This window comes from Nicotiana attenuata, chromosome 7, assembly GCF_001879085.1.
Source record: "Nicotiana attenuata strain UT chromosome 7, NIATTr2, whole genome shotgun sequence".
NCBI lineage: Eukaryota > Viridiplantae > Streptophyta > Magnoliopsida > Solanales > Solanaceae > Nicotiana > Nicotiana attenuata.
Window position 1 is genome coordinate 12,758,483 of NC_031995.1, and position 18,537 is coordinate 12,777,019.

At 42.0% G+C, this 18,537-nt stretch overlaps 1 protein-coding gene across 1 annotated transcript in view; it reads left to right on the plus strand.

Annotated features, from left to right (window-relative positions):
* The window catches only part of LOC109229841 (RNA-directed DNA polymerase homolog), a 36,521-nt gene continuing 33,760 nt past the window's right edge, over positions 15,777-18,537 (plus strand). Inside the window, exon 1 of the mRNA XM_019395393.1 lies at positions 15,777-16,226. Within this exon, the coding sequence (XP_019250938.1) occupies positions 15,777-16,226 (450 nt within the window). The remainder of the gene's footprint in view (positions 16,227-18,537) is intronic.

The window sequence follows — 18,537 nt, forward strand, 5'->3', positions numbered from 1 at the left end:
GCAATGCAGAATAACTCAACTAATTTGAGGGGAGTCAAGTTTGGCATCTAGTACCAAGACCTAGGGATAGATCAGTAATTGGTACTAAATGGGTCTTCAGAAACAAACTTGATGAAGATGGAACGGTTACAAGGAACAATGCAAGATTGGTGGTTAAAGGGCTATAGTCAAGAGGAGGGCATAGACTATGATGAGACTTTTGCTCCAGTTACAAGATTGGAAGCCATTAGACTCCTTATAGCCTTTGCTTCTTACATGGAATTCACTCTCCATCAAATGGATGTCAAAAGTGTCTTCCTCAATGGCTATCTAAAGGAACAAGTTTAAGCCTGTATCCATGATGAGTGGAGAATATTTCATATATTCAATTGAATCCCTTATGAATGGTAGGATTTATAAACATGTTTAGTGGAATATTCTGATAAGGGTAGATATTCACATGGGTAAAGTACTCAAGAAAAATACTACAACTTGTTATTCCACTAGTTGCAAATAATACTACAATTTGAAATGAGTAATAAATACTATGGATATATAACAGGAAAATTTACTTATGGTTACCGAACCACGGTGATGGATTATGCATAGTCTCCTCTTAACGATAGAACTAAGTACATAGTGAATTCTTAAACGGGGACCTATGATAGCTATCCCCGTCTAAGTAGATAAAGAGTGTACTAATGAAAATATTCTAAATTTATTTGGTTACTCGCATAGTATAAATTAAATTAAACACGATCTAATCTTAGTAGACATAACTATTCCAGTGATATAAGCCTCCACATGGTTTAAGTATTTTGTCTATTTAAATTATGTTTAAACCTATTAATATAAACACTTGGTGCGTGACTTCAACTGGATCTCCATTTCATCAAAGTTATATTGGTGGATTATCATAGTTTCTACTATGTACCATCTGCTACACTTAATCATTAGTGTGAAGAATCACTAACTTCATGAGTTAATTAAATAGTAGTGAACACTTGATGATTCCCCCTGGCTCCATTATCCGGTTCTACTGTTCAAATCTAAACTATATTTCTCGTATCCACTAATAGGTTTATAATGTATATGCAATAAACTACACTTTTCAATATCTTTGACTCCGAGGCTTGCGGACGTGGAACCGGTATATCTTGAAGTCTCCCAAGCAGCAGTTACAACAATCTAACGACCGGCACAAGCAGATGTACCTAGATCTGCACAGAAAGATGTGCAGAAGCGTAGTATGTACACCACAAAGGTACCCAATAAATATTGAGGCTAACTTCAGTAGACTAGTGACAAGGCCAGGTCAAGACACCTACTAAGATATAAATAAAAAATATAAAATCAATAAGGATAAATATGGGAAAGCATGAAATAGCTGATACGAAACAAGATAATAACATTAACAGTTACCGAAATTCAATATGGGAACACGTAAAAGGAACAACGGAAGAAAACTCAAGTAGTCCTATACGGTCAACAGCTGCTAGCACAAATAAGAACAAAGCAACAAGAAATATTTTCCACCAAAAATACCTTGCAACATGAAACAAATAGCCAGATTCACAATGAGGTACTGCCTCGTGTATAATAAAATCAAAATCGAGGTACCGCTTTATATAATCAAGAATCACAACGGAGGTACCACCTCGTATTCACTTTTCTCAATTTCAATCACAATCTTTTCCTATACCGCTGCGTGAGCCTTACATTCGAAAACAGGTTTTGAAAAATAGTTTTTCTGAAATAGCTACACGCACTTTAGCCCACCTTATGATGTCGCTGGCTTCACGTAGTTCCCTTACAAGCAATACACACATAAGTCCCACCTTATATCGTCGCATGCATATTAACCCCAAGCCTTATACCGCCGCATGCGCGTCAATATCACAACACACAAATATTTCGCACCACAAGTGCCCATATATCACAACTTGCCAACAACAATAATATCAATATTTTCATAACAATTGCCCATGGCTCCACCACAACGTATACAAGAAAACTCTGCTCCCTGAAGATCACATATCTGTTAACAAAAATATTTTTATTCTCTAAATCATACAACCTATAACCCTTTTGTGTTTCTGAGTATCCAATGAGAACAACCTTCTTAGCTCTAGCTGTAAACTTATCACCTTTAGGTAAGTTGCTTGCATAACATAGGCAACCAAACACTCTTAAGTGATCTATTTTAGTTGGCTTTCCAAACAACAACTCATAAGGAGATTTTCCTTGCAAGATACTAGTATGTAGCTTATTTATCAAATACACTGCTGTTCTTACACAATCACCCCAAAACCTCTTAGGAATTGAGCTTTGAAATTTCATGGCTCTTGCAACCTCCAGTATATGCCTATGCTTTCGTCCAACCACCCCATTTTGTTGTAGGGTGTATGGACAACTACTTTGGTGTATAATTCCCAGAAAAGCAAATAAAGTATTACATTGAGAGTTGAAAAACTCTGTACCATTATCTGATCTAACCATCTTCACAGCAGCTTCAAATTGAGTCTTTATCATTGCAAGAAAGTTTTTGATCACAGTAACTACTTCACATTTAGACTGTACTAAGCATACACAAGTATACCTGCTGTAATCATCTACTATTGTGACAAAATAAAGCTTTCTGTCATATGTAGGTACCTTATGAGGTCCCCAAACATCCATGTGCACAAGTTGAAAACAACTACTTGATCTAGTGCTACTAGTTGGAAATTGTAATCGACACTGTTTTGCTAAAGGACATGCTTCACAGTTGTTTTCTCTTCCTGTCTGTATTTTATTCTTCAGTTCAGAAATATGCTGCATTGCCTTGGTTGATGCATGACCAAGCCTTAGATGCCATAGTGTTGTTTCTCCATGTTCCTTCAAAAAACTAATTGCTAATGTTGGAAAATTTTCTCTTATTAGGTACAAGCTATTATTTTCTCTACCAATCCCCATCACCTTGCCATTGTAGAGACCCTGAAATATACAAAAATCAGGATAAAATCCAACTGAGCAAGATAATTCCCTAGTGNGTACATAGTGAATTCTTAAACGGGGACCTATGATAGCTATCCCCGTCTGAGTAGATAAAGAGTGTACTAATGAAAATATTCTAAATTAATTTGGTTACTCGCATAGCATAAATTAAATTAAACATGTTCTAATCTTAGTAGACATAACTATTCCAGTGATATAAGCCTCCACATGGTTTAAGTATTTTGTCTATTAAATTATGTTTAAACCTATTAACATAAACACTTGGTGCGTGACTTCAACTGGATCTCCATTTCATCAAAGTTATATTGGTGGATTATCATAGTTTCTACTATGTACCATCTGCTACACTTAATCATTAGTGTGAAGAATCACTAACTTCATGAGTTAATTAAATAATAGTGAACACTTGATGATTCCCCCTGGCTCCATTATCCGGTTCTACTGTTCAAATCTAAACTATATTTCTCGTATCCACTAATAGGTTTATAATGTATATGCAATAAACTACACTTTTCAATATCTTTGACTCCGAGGCTTGCGGACGTGGAACCGGTATACCTTGAAGTCTCCCAAGCAGCAGCTACAACAATCTAACGACCGGCACAAGCAGACGTACCTAGATCTGCACAGAAAGATGTGCAGAAGCGTAGTATGAGTACACCACAAAGGTACCCAGTAAATATTGAAGCTAACTTCAGTAAATTAGTGACAAGGCCAGGTCAAGACACCTACTAAGATATAAATAAAAAATATAAAATCAATAAGGATAAATATGGGAAAGCATGAAATAGTGATACGAAACAAGATAATAACATGAACAGTTACCGAAATTCAAAATGGGAACACGTAAAAGGAACAACGGAAGAAAACGCAAGTAGTCCTATACGGTCAACAGCTGCTAGCACAAAAATAAGAACAAAGCAACAAGAAATATTTTCCACCAAAAATACCTTGCAACATGAAACAAATAGTCAGATTCACAATGAGGTACTGCCTCGTGTATAATAAAATCAAAATCGAGGTACCGCTTTGTATAATCAAGAATCACAACCAAGGTACCACCTGGTATTCACTTTTCTCAATTTCAATCACAATCTTTTCCTATACCGCTGCGTGAGCCTTACATTCGAAAACAGGTTTTGGAAAACAGTTTTTCCGAAATAGCTACACGCACTTTAGCCCACCTTATGATGTCGCTGGCTTCACGTAGTTCCCTTACAAGCAACACGCACATAAGTCCCTCCTTATATCGTCGCATGCATATTAACCCCAAGCCTTATACCGCCGCATGCGCGTCAATATCACAACACAATAATATTTCGCACCACAAGTGCCCATATATCACAACTTGCCAACAACAATAATATCAATATTTCCATAACAATTGCCCATGGCTCCACCACAACGTATACAAGAATATCAACGACAATAATGGATGAAAAATGCTCAACAAGATAGATGTTTCAATAATAACCAACATTGCCTTAACGTATTAACGACTTCCACAACTTCAACACCAAATAACTCAACAATGAGAGAAATAATGTATAACCACAATATGAGATAAGACTAACTTTATAATAAAAGAGATAATATTCAACAATGAGTCTCAAATAATAAAATTCAACAAGTAAAGGGATAACATGAAAATCATATGGAATTCAACGAAAATCAATATGGAAAGCGATACCGAACAATAACTTCGACAATGATAATTAACAGTGAAGAGATAGCTTGTGACAATAAAGGAGACAACATGTTCAACTAAAGCATGTGAGTAATTTAGCAAGTAGGATGTAGAACAAATACTAAACAAGTCAGCTAAGGCATTTAAGGACAGTCTAACACAATTAAAGATAATTTAACTATGAGAATTTAGAACGTAATATGGCATTTCAGTTAAAGCATTGAATCACTATAAGTAGCCTAAACCAGTCAATTACTACGTACAACCTATGTACCCACTCGTCACCTTGCATACACGGATTTTACTTAGCACAATAGAACCAACAATATCATTCCTAAGGGGTAGTTCCCCCACACGAAGTTAGGCACCACACTTACCTCAATTAGGCCAATAATATTCGAAAATAGCTTTTTTCTTAAAACACGCTTCCACACGGCTCAAATCTTACCAAAATTGACTCAATATCATCAAACAATGCTAGGGAATTCAATTGCAACAAAAAAGTTAAGATCTTTACACTTTTTCCAAAAAGTTAACAAAAGTTAACCCGGGGACTACCTGGTCAAAACTCGGGGCCAATAGTGGATTACATCTCCCCATAACCCCACGAGTTCATATATGTAATTACTTTCAAAATCCGAGTTCAAATCGACTCTCTAAATTCAATTTCTTTTTTCTCAAAAATTTGACAAAGTACTAATTTCTACTTTGATTCACATGATTTTGATTTTAAATCTAAGATATGTTGATGGAATATGATTAGAAATAGATTAGAATCACTTACAATTACTTTTGACAAAAGACAAAAACAAAGGAGAGAAATAGATGCTATTATTTGGATCCAGAAGTAAGCTCATTTTCTGAGCTTGAAAACTCTGATACCATATTGTGATTTACGGAGAATTTACAGCAGAGCTTTAGGAAGAGTAGAAGACATAGTCTTTGAGAGAGAGAGAAAGATGAAGAGAGGTAAAGATTTCGTTCATTCAACTGACCAAGTGTAGGCTCTTTACATATATTTATTCTCTATTTCCTAATTGTTTTACTTAATTACTTAAAGAGGGGTTAAATAAGAAACTAGTCGCGTTAACATTTGTATATTGCAATGAAGTTATGAGAATAACCAAATATTCAACAATTCTAACTTTTACTTGAGCGATATTTAGACAATTTTCTTATACTTCAGCAAATTCGAATCGATAGAATTTTATGCTATTGTTCCTCCTCTTGAGAAGAAATGTGCAAATTACTTTCGCTTTTCCATGACCATCTATGGACTTCAATTAGTTGTACATTTTTTACGAAAACATAATCATACCTTCCGGTGCAACAATGCGTGTATATATAATGAATTTATCATGTCTACCCTTATATTAGAAAAATTAACTTGTTTCCTCAACTTTGAGAACCCATCTTTGTACGTTATGGTGTTATCAAAATATACACCGCACATCAATAATAATGTCACGACCCGGATTTCCCACCATCGGGAGTCGTGATGGCGCCTACTGTCGGAGCTAGGCAAGCCAAGTATTAAAACATTTTCTGATAACATCTCAACGATATAAATAAAACGAGTCATTTAAATAAAAGCGGAAGTCTTAAAAACATAGATAACTGAAAACCAAATGCGGAAGTTTAAATACAACTCTACCCAGATCCGGTGTCACTAACTCACGAACTACTAAAGAGTGCTAAAAACAAGTCAGAATAGAAGTACATCAATGTTTGTCTCGGTACAAGGAAAACAACTAATAACATAGAAGGGACTCCAGCCTGCGGACGTCAGCTAGGTGTCACGACCCAAAATTTAACCTTGGTCGTGATGGCGCCTGTCGTGTTACAAGGCAAGCCAATTCCCAAAATTACTACTAATCTGATTATAAGAATTTAATAAATATTTTTAATAATTTAATTCCTTATAAACTAAACCAACTCTAAATATAAAAATATAAAATACGGAAACGAGTCCCAAACATCGGGGTGTCACTAAGTCATGAGCGTCTAAAACTATGAACTGAGATATATAAACGGTCTAACTGTCCAAAGAAGAAATGATAAAAGGAGTAACAAGGTCCTGCGGACGCTGGCAGCTACCTTGCAATCTCTACAGATAGCCAGTCTGAACTCAACGAACTCACCTGGATCTGCAAATAAAGTGCAGGGTGTAGTATGAGTACAACCACCTCAGTAGTAACAGAAATAACTAAGGAACTGAGCAGTAGTGACGAGCTGAGCAAAACAGTCCAATTATTTATTTTTCACAATTTAAAAAAAAAACAGGTAAATTCCATAAATCAATAAATGCCACAAAGAAATTTAACAGATAAATGCAGCAACAGCAAAAGTAAATGCAACCTCACAACAATGTCACTCCATCACTCAGCACTCGCACTCAGTGCTCACTAGGGGTGTGTACAGACTCCGGAGGGGCTCCCAAAGCCCAAGCGCTAAGCACGGACAACTCACGTGCTACCATATCAATACCTGGATCCGCACAGTCAACTCACGTGCTACGCGGACAACTCACGCACTATGGTGTCAATACCTGGACCCGCACGGTCAACTCACGTGCTACGCGGACAACTCACGCGCTATGGTATAAATACCTAGACCCGCACGATCAACTCACGTGCTACGCGGACAACTCACGCGCTATGGTATTAATGTCCTCACAACCAGGCCATCGGTGTCACTCAATCATGTACCTCACTAGCCTCACCATCATCAACAAATAACGGGACACATCCCACATCAAGTATCACAACATATTAGCAAATAATAGAGACGGAGGTAATCATGTACAATAATTTCTATGACTGAGTATAATTAATGTGAGCATGAATAAAGCCTAAACATGATCTCTAACATGAAGGCAAACAAGTTCAACAACAAGTAAACATATAACCACAGATAATAGCCATTAGGCCTCACAGCCTCACGGGATGGACCAAGTCTCAATCCCTCGCGGTGCACACCCACACGCCCGTCACCTAGCGTGGGTATCACCACCAACCAATCACATGATATCAAACTCTCCCGGTTTATACCCTCAAAGCCAGAGTTAAAACTGTTACTTACCTCAACAGCGTAAAATCCTACTCCGGGATATCCTCGTCCCTCGACTCGGTCTCCAAAATCTTCGAATCTAACCATAATCAGAATAATACTATCAACATAGTCTAAAGAATCGAATTACACAATAAAAACAACATAAACATGCCAAAAATCCGAAATCGGCCAAAACTCGGCCCCCGGGCCCACGTCTCGAAATCAGTCAAAAATGGCAGAATAATAATCCTCGTCCTCTCCCGAGTCTAACCATATAAAATTTGTCAAATCGAACTCCGTTTGGTCCCTCAAATCCTCACTTAAAACTCTCCAAAACTCAAACCCTAACTCCCTCAATTTCACTTTGAAATCATCAATCAAATCCCAAAAACGAAGATGGATTCATAAATTATAATCAAAATCGAGTAGGGAACACTTACCCCAATCCATATGGTGAAAATCGCCTTCAAAATTGCCCAAATCCGAGCTCCCCAACTCAAAATATGACCAAATGAACAAAATCCTACTTTTGTATATTTTCGTACCAGCTATTCTCCCTCGTTTCTCGAGCCAAACAATCCTGAAACTCGTATTTTATGCCCAATGGATTCCTTGTGAAATTCTAGTCAAGTTAGGCTTTTGAATCACTCAATTTGACCTTATAACGAAGGAGATATGTAGGTTTTAATATTTGCAAATAGTGCAGATTTTTAAATACGCCGTCAGTGGCAATTTCGTAATTAATCTTAAAAATCTGGCAACCTAATTCTTAGTAAAATAACCATAAAATTCTCATACGATGTCCAAATTCGATGATTCTTTTTGCTACAGGTCCGTAATTACAGTATGGATCTAATGCTTCAATCAAAAAGATCGGAGCTCATTTGTTCAATATGATATCATTTATGCTTGAAGAAACGGCGTCGAAACATAAGAAAAACGAGCGCAACACAACCCAAACTTATTCAAAACTCATCCGAGGCCCTCGGGACCTCAACCAAAAATTCCAACAAGCCACATATCACTATCCGAACTTAGTCGAACCTCCAGAACACCCCAAAACAACACCAAAACACCAAATCAACCCCGAATTCAAGCCTAAGACTTTTAAACTTTCAACTTTTGCCAATTCAAGCCTAATTCTACCACGGACCTCCAAATTACCATCCGGACACACTCCTAATTAAAATCACCCAAGGAAGCTAATCGAATCATAAATATCCAAATCCGAATTCGTTTACTCGTAAGTCAACTTCCGGTTGACTTTTCTAACTTAGCTTTCTAATTAATAGACTAAGTGTTCATTTCACTCCAAAACTACTCCGAACCCAAACCTACCAACTCGATTCAACTCAATACAGCTGAACAACATATAAATAAGCATAGTGGGGGAAATGTGGCTATAACTCTTAGAACGAACGACGGGTCGTTACATCCTCCCCCTCTTAAACAAACGTTCGTCCTCGAACGAGTCTAAAACATACCTGAAATCACATGATATACCACATAATTTAAACACTCACAACGATGATTTCTAATCATAGCAGCTGCCCAAAAGAACCAAAGGCTGGTAATAAACCTCTTATCAGAAAGAGTCTGAACAAGCTATATCAAGTCACAAATCAAACACCCATTAGTCCTTGCAACATCTCAAGTAAACCCTTCTCGTCACATTCGATCAATCCGAACACAATCTCGCAGTCAAATCATACTCTCCACATAGCCCTTAAATCACAAATCCCACTAATAGGGACACCAACGGACATAGAAACACGTGCTCACACAATCAACACCTCAGTGCTCAATCTACAGTCAAAACTTGGCCTCAAGTCCTCCAGACTGGCCCAACATCAACATACAGAAATCACATCTCGCACCTCATCAAGGGAATCACAATTCGTCGATGCACAACTGATACCGAGCGCTCATGTGTGCATACGAATACGTGGAAGGAATTCAAAGAGTTACACTTCAAGCTAAATCAATACCGCACGAAAAGAATTCAAGAAGGTGAAGTTTTCCTAAAAGTTATGCAGCCTCTCGAAGATAAGTACAGACGTCTCCGTACCGATCCGCAAGACTCTACTAAACCCGCTCATGACTCGTGAGACCTATGTAACCTAGGCTCTGATACCAACTTGTCACGACCCAAAATCTAACCTTGGTCGTGATGGCTCCTATCGTGTTACAAGGCAAGCCAATTCCCCAAAATTACTACTAATCTGATCATAAGAATTTAATAAAATATTTTCAATTATTTAATTCCTGATAAACTAAACCAACTCTAAATATAAAAATATAAAATACGGAAACGAGTCCCAAACATAGGGGTGTCACTAAGTCATGAGTGTCTAAAACTATGAACTGAGATATATAAACGGTCTAAATGTCCAAAGAAGAAATGATAAAAGGAGTAACAAGGTCCTGCGGACGCTGGCAGCTACCTTGCAATCTCTACAGCTAGCGGGTCTGAACTCAACGAACTCACCGGGATCTGCACATAAAGTGCAGGGTGTAGTATGAGTACAACCACCTCAGTAGTAACAGAAATAACTAAGGAACTGAGCAGTAGTGACGAACTGAGCAAAACAGTCCAATTATTTATTTTTCACAATTTAAAAAAAACACAGGAATAAACAGGTAAATTCCATAACTCAATAAATGCCACAAAGAAATTTAACAGATAAATGCAGCAACAGCAAAAGTAAATGCAACCTCACAACAATGTCACTCCATCACTCAGCACTCGCAGTCAGCGCTCACTGGGAGTGTGTACAGACTCCGGAGGGGCTCCCAAAGACCAAGCGCTAAGCACGGACAACTCACGTGCTACCATATCAATACCTGGATCCGCACGGTCAACTCACGTGCTATGCGGACAACTCACGCGCTATGGTATATATACCTGGACCCGCACGGTCAACTCACGTGCTACGCGGACAACTCACATGCTATGGTATTAATATCCTCACAACCAGGCCATCGGTCTCACTCAATCATGTATCTCAGTAGCCTCACCATCATCAACAAATAACGGGACACATCCCATATCAAGTATCACAGCATATTAGCAAATAATAGAGACGTAGGTAATCATGTACAATAATTTCTATGACTGAGTATAATTAATGTGAGCCTGAATAAAGCCTTAACATGATCTCTAACATGAAGGCAAACAAGTTCAATAACAAGTAAACATATAACCACAGATAATAGTCATTAGGCCTCACAGCCTCACGGGACGGACCAAGTCTCAATCCCTTGCGGTGCACACCCACACGCCCGTCACCTAGCATTGGTATCACCACCAACCAATCACATGATATCAAACTCTCCGGGTTTATACCCTCAAAGCCAGAGTTAAAACTGTTACTTACCTCAACAGCGTAAAATCCTACTCCGGGATATCCTCGTCCCTCGACTTGGTCTCCAAAATCTTCGAATCTAACCATAATCAGAATAATACTATCAACATAGTCTAAAGAATCGAATTACACAATAAAAAAACCATAAACATGCCAAAAATCGAAACTCGGCCAAAACTCGGCCCTCAGGCCCACGTCTCAAAATCGGTCAAAAATGGCAGTAATAATCCTCGTCCTCTCCCGAGTCTAACCATATAAAATTTGTCAAAATCTGACTCCGTTTGGTCCCTCAAATCCTCACTTAAAACTCTCCAAAACTCAAACCCTAACTCCCTCAATTTCACTTTGAAATCATCAATCAAATCTCAAAAACGAAGATGGATTCATAAATTATAATCAAAATCGAGTAGAGAACACTTACCCCAATCCATATGGTGAAAATCGCCTCCAAAATCGCCCAAATCCGAGCTCCCCAACTCAAAATATGACCAAATGAACAAAACCCTACTTTTGTATATTTTTTTACCAGCTATTCTACCTCGTTTCTCGAGCCAAACGATCCCGAAACTCGTATTTTATGCCCAATGGATTCCTTGTGAAATTCTAGTCAAGTTAGGCTTTTGAATCACTCAATTTGACCTTATAACGAAGGAGGTATGTAGGTTTTAATATTTGCAAATAGTGCAGATTTTTAAATACGCCGTCAGTGGCAATTTCGTAATTAATCTGAAAAATCTTGCAACCTAATTCTTAGTAAACTAACCATAAAATCCTCATACGATGTCCAAATTCGACGATTCTTTTTGCTACAGGTCCGTAATTACAATACGGATCTAATGCTTTAATCAAAAAAGAAATCAGAGCTCATTTGTTCAATATGATATCATTTATGCTTGAAGAAACGGCGTCGAAACATAAGAAAAACGAGCGCTACACAACCCAAACTTATTCAAAACGCATCCGAGGCCCTCGGGACCTCAACCAATAATTCCAACAAGTCACATATCACTATCCGAACTAAGTCGAACCTCCGGAACACCCCAAAACAACACCAAAACACCAAATCAACCTCGAATTCAAGCCTAAGACTTTTAAACTTTCAACTTTTGCCAATTCAAGCCTAATTCTACCACGGACCTCCAAATTACATTCCGGACATACTCCTAATTAAAATCACCCAAGGAAGCTAATCGAATCATAAAAATTCAAATCCGAATTCGTTTACTCATAAGTCAACTTCCGGTTGACTTTTCTAACTTAGCTTTCTAATTAAGAGACGAAGGAACATTCCGTGCCATGATATGATTACTAATGCACGAAGGAACATTCCGTGCCATGATGTGAGTGTTTATGCACGAAGGATCATTACGTGCCATCATTTTGTGAGGTAAAGCACAAAGGGTGATGTCGTGCACTTTATATGATTGTTTGGGTGAGAATGAGAGTAAAAGCACAAAGGATGGTGCCTTGCAACTGTTGATTTCCTACTCTAGTTGCTATTGTAGTTGTACTGTTTCATTCCTTAATTATTGATTTTATACCTGAACTGTTACAGTCCCTAGAGCATGCTCCCCCTCCCCCTTGACTGGTTAATTTCTGTATACCTTTATATTGCATACATATATATTGAACTGCAGAGGTTTGTTTGGTAGTCCGGTCTAGCCTCGTCACTACTTCGCCGGGGTTAGGCCAGGCACTTGCCAGCACATGGGGTCGGTTGTGCTGATGCTACACTTTGTGCATCTTTTTGCACAGATCACGGTGCCAGAGCAGCTTTTGGACAGCAATAGTAGATTTGGGAGCTGACTTCAGTCCAGAGACACCGAGGTAGCCTTGCTGACGTCCGCAGGCCCAGAGTTTCTTCTATCATTACTTTATTTTGTTATCCTTTGTACCGGAACAAACAAAACTATGTTTTTATTCAGACATTGTATTTGGCATTCTCTAGACGTTCGTGAGTTTGTGACTCCAGTTCTTAGGTAGAGTTGTATTGAACTTCCGCATTGTTTTCTGTTTATTTATATTTAAGACTTTCGCTTTTATATTAAATGTTTCGTTGTTTTTATTAATGTCGAGGTTCGCTAAAAGAGATAATAAATAATTGGCTTGCCTAGCTCCTAATAGTAGGCGCCATCACGACTCCCGAGAGTGGGAAATACGGGTCGTGACAAGTTGGTATTAGAGCACTAGGTTACATAGGTCTCACAACTCATGGACAAACTCGGTAGAGTCTGAGGGATCGGTACGGAGACGTCTGTATTTATCCCCCAGAGGCTACAGAGTTAGGAAAAATTTCACTTTTGTTCTTTCTTGTCGTGCGATTCGGTTTCTCAAATACTGATTGTCTCTCTACTCTATTCTTTCGCAGATGGCAAGAACACGTGCTTCCTCTTCTACCGCGCAGCAGCCCGAGCCCCCAGCAGCAGCTCCTACGAGGGGCAGAGGGCGAGGCCGAGGCCGTGCTAGAGGCCGAGGCAGGGTAGAGCTTAGCCCCGAGCAGCAGCCCCAGAGGTGGAGCCTCAGACTGATTATGATGAGGAGGTTCCAGCTCCAGCAGCTCCGGTGGGCCCAGCTCAGGTCCCAGAGGGGTTTATAGCCACCCAGTTCTTCAGTACGCTTTGGTCAGATTGGTAGGCCTTATGGAGAGCGTCACTCGAGCGGGTTTGCTTCCAGTAGCACCAGCCACTTCCCAGGCTGGAGGAGGAGTTCAGACTCTTGCTACACGTACTCCGGAGCAGGTAGCTCCCCAGGCTTAGGTTCCAGTGGTTCAGCCAGCTGTGGCAGTCCAGCCGGGTATTGTGACTCAGACCTGCGATGGAGCGGCTATGTCCGCAGATGCTTTGTGGAGGCTGGATAGGTTCACCAAGCTCTTCACCACCACATTCAGCGGTGCTTCTTTAGAGGACCCCCAGGATTTCTTATATAGCTTCTATAAGGTTCTTCGGACTATGGGTATTGTGGAGACCAATGCGGTCGACTTCGCCACCTTTCGTCTATCTGGATCCGCCAAGACTTGGTGGAGGGACTATTGTTTAGCCAGACCAGCAGGGTCGCCATCTCTGACTTGGGACCAGTTTGCAGAGTTATTCTTGGAGAAGTTTCTCCCTGTTACTCAGCAAGATGCTCTTCGCAGGCAGTTTGAGCGCCTTCAGAAGGGCTCTATGACAGTCACACAGTATGAGACCCGGTTCATTGATCTAGCTCGCCATGCTATTGTTATACTCCCCACCGAGAGAGAGAGGGTCCGGAGGTTTATTGAGGGATTGATTCAGCCGATCTCTCTCCAGATGGCTATGGGAGCCGGGAGTGAGATTTCTTTTCAGGAGGCGGCCTGTGCAGCCCGTAGAGTTGAGATGGCTCTTGCACGGGGAGGTGGTCATGGGTCAGATAAGAGGCCCCGTCATGCAAGTAGACTATGTGGCACCTCGTCTGGAGGTAGAGATTCTTATGGTAGAGGCCATCCTCCGAGGCCCTTTCAGTCAGCTCTCCAGGTCTCTCATGGTACTTCAGGCGGTAGTGGTTCTCAGCCGCATTATTCTGATCAGCAGTCTTTCAGTGCACCACCAGCTCCCATCAGTGCACCGCCACTTCAGAGTTTCCGGGAGGACTTCGTCGCAGTCGCAGTCAGCCGAGGGCTTGTTACGCGTTGTGGTGACCCCGAGTCACATTGTCAGATTTTGCCCTCAAGCTTCGGGTAGTTCCCAGCAGCAGGGTCCTCGCCCCATGATTCAGGCATCAGGTGATTCCACAGGCCGCCCAGCCAGCTAGAGGCGGGGGTAGAGGTCATAGAGGTGGAGGTAGAGATCATAGAGGTGGAGCTCAGACCGCCAGAGGTAGAGGCCAGCCAGCAGCCGACCGTTCCAGAGATGTGGTTCAGGGAGGTGGGGCCCAGCCCGGTGTTATGCTCTTCCAGCCAGGCCAGAGGCTGAGTCTTTAGATGTAGTAATTACAGGTACTATTCTGGTCTGTGATAGGGATGCTTCAGTGCTATTCGACCCTGGGTCTATGTATTCGTATGTGTCATCCTATTTTGCACTGTACTTGGTTATGCCTAATGATGCCTTGGGTGTTCCTGTATATGTATCTACACCGGTGGGTGATTCTATAGTGGTCGACCGAGTTCATCGTTCCTGTGTGGTAGTGTTTGAGGGTCTTGAGACCCGTGTTGATTTATTGCTCTTAGACATGGCGGATTTCGACGTCATATTAGGGATGGATTGGTTGTCCGCTTATCATGCCATCTTGGATTGCCACGCCAAGACCGTGACCTTGGCTTTACCAGATTTTCCCCGTTTGGAGTGGAGAGGGACCCCAGGTCATGCCACTCGCAGTGTTATCTCATATGTGAAGGCTCGATGCATGGTCGAGAAGGGGTGTTTAGCTTATCTGGCGTATGTTCGCGACTCCAGCGCAGAGGTCCCTTCTATTGATTCTGTACCTATTGTTCGGAAGTTCCCCGAGGTTTTCACTTCAGACCTGCCGGGTATGCCGCCCGACAGGGATATCGATTTTTGTATTGATTTGGCTCCGGGCACCCAGCCCATTTCTATCCCGCCGTATCGCATGGCCCCACCGGAGTTGAAAGAGTTAAAGGGTCAGTTGCAGGATTTGCTTCAGAAGGGTTTCATTAGACCCAGTGTCTCTCGCCTTGGGGTGCGCCGGTGTTATTTGTGAAGAAAAAGGACGGTTCGATGAGGATGTGCATTGATTACCGGCAGTTGAACAAAGTGACGATAAAGAACAAGTATCCACTGCCGAGGATTGACAATTTGTTCGACCAGCTTCAGGGTGCAAAGGTGTTTTCAAAGATAGACTTGAGATCTGGCTACCATCAGTTGAGGATTAGGGCATCCGATGTCCCTAAGACAGCATTCCGCACTCGGTACGGGCACTATGAGTTCCTGGTCATGTCATTTGGGTTGACCAATGCCCCAGCAGCATTTATGGAGTTGATGAACCGAGTGTTCAGGCCTTATTTGGACTTGTTCGTGATAGTCTTTATTGATGATATTTTGGTGTACTCCCGCAGCCAGGAGGAGCACGAGCAGCACCTCAGAGTGGTTCTTCAGACTCTGAAGGATAGCCAGTTATATGCTAAGTTCTCGAAGTGTGAGTTCTGGTTGAGTTCGGTTGCATTCCTAGGTCACGTCGTATCAGCAGAGGGTATTCAGGTGGACCCGAAGAAGATTGAGGCAGTCAAGAACTGGCCTCGACCAGCATCAGCTACAGAGATTCGGAGTTTCTTGGGGTTAGCAGGCTATTATCGTCGATTCGTGGAGGGGTTTTCATCTATCGCAGCACCGATGACCAGGTTGACCCAGAAGGGTGCCCAGTTCAGATGGTCGGATGAGTGTGAGGCGAGCTTTCAGAAGCTCAAGACAGCTCTGACTACGGCACCGGTATTGGTTTTGCCCACAGGTTCAAGGCCTTATACAGTCTATTGTGATGCTTCCCGTATGGGGCTTGGTGCAGTATTGATGCAGGATGGCAGAGTCATAGCCTATGCTTCGAGGCAGTTGAAGATCCACGAGAAGAATTATCCGGTTCATGATCTAGAGTTGGCAGCCATTGTTCATGCTTTGAAGATTTGGAGACATTATCTATATGGTGTGACGTGTGAGGTGTACACTGATCACAAGAGTCTTCAGTACTTGTTCAAGCAAAAGGAGTTGAATTTGAGGCAGAGGAGGTGGTTGGAGTTGCTGAAAGATTATGATGTTACTATCTTGTACCACCCGGGGAAGGCCAATGTGGTGGCCGATGCATTGAGTAGGAAGTCCGTCAGCATGGGTAGTCTTGCTTATATTCCGGCCAGCCAGAGGCCGCTTGCTTTGGATGTTCAGGCTTTGGCCAATCGATTTGTGAGGTTGGATATCTTTGAGCCTAGCCGAGTGTCAGCTTGCACGGTTGCTCGTTCTTCATTATTGGAGCGTATCCGTGATCGACAGTTTGATGATCCCCATTTGTGTGTCCCGAGAGACACGGTGCAGCGTGGAGGTGCCAAGAAGGTGGCGTTAGATGATGATGGTGTCTTGAGACTGCAGGGGCGAGTTTGTGTGCCCAATGTTGATGGGATTCGAGAGTTGATCTTGGCGGAGGCCCATAGTTCCCGGTATTCTATTCACCCGGGCGCCACGAAGATGTATCAGGACTTGCGGCAACATTATTGGTGGCGTAGGATGAAGAAGGACATTGTTGCATATGTGGCTCGTTGTTTAAACTGTCAGCAGGTTAAGTACGAGCATCAGAGGCCTGGTGGACTGTTTCAGAGGATTGAGCTTCCCGAGTGGAAGTGGGAGAGGATTACGATGGATTTTGTTACTGGACTCCCGTTGACCCGGAAGAAGTTTGATGCGATTTGGGTCATTGTTGATAGGCTGATCAAGTCAGCGCATTTTGTTCCTGTTGCAGCCACTTATTCATCCGAGAGGTTAGCTGAGATCTACATCAGAGAGATTGTTCGCCTTCATGGGGTGCCGGTATCTATCATTTCGGACCAGGGTACGCAATTTACCTCGCGCTTTTGGAGAGCAGTTCAGCGAGAGTTGGGCACCCAGGTTGATTTGAGCATAGCTTTCCATCCTCAGACGGACGGACAGTCCGAGCGGACTATTATGCTCCGAGCTTGTGTTGTTGACTTTGGAGGTTCGTGGGATCAGTTCTTGCCTTTAGCGGAGTTTGCCTACGACAACAGCTACCAGTCCAGCATTCAGATGGCTCCTTATGAGGCGTTGTATGGTAGGCGGTGTCGGTCTCCGATTGGATGGTTTGAGCCGGGAGAGGCTCGGTTGATAGGTACGGATTTGGTTCAGGAGGCCTTGGACAAGGTCAAGATCATTCAGGATAGGCTTCGTTCGGCTCAGTCCAGGCAGAAGAGCTATGCAGATCGTAAGGTTCGAGATGTAGCTTTCATGGTTGGTGAGCGAGTATTGCTCCGAGTATCGCCTATGAAGGGCGTGATGAGATTTGGGAAGAAGGGCAAGCTTAGCCCTAGGTTCATTGGCCCATTTGAGATTCTCGACCGTGTGGGAGAGGTGGCTTATAGGCTTGCCTTGCCGCCTAGCTTGTCAGCCGTGCATCAGTTTTTCATGTGTCCATGCTTCGGAGGTATCACGGCGATCCAGCCCACGTGTTAGATTTCAGCACTGTCTAGTTGGACAAGGATCTGTCTTATGAGGATGGGCCGGTGGCTATTCTAGATCGGCAGGTTCGACAGTTGAGGTCGAAGAGTTTTCCTTCAGTGCGTGTTCAGTGGAGAGGTCAGCCTCCTGAGGCATCGACCTGGGAGTCCGAGCCTGATATGCGGAGCCGTTATCCCCATCTATTCCCCGACTCAGGTACTTCTTTCTTTTGTCCGTTCGAGGACGAACGGTTGTTTTAGAGGTGGAGAATGTGACGACCCAAAGGGTCATCACCTGTTTTCTCATTCACTCGGTGCTTCTGAGGCCTTGAAAACCT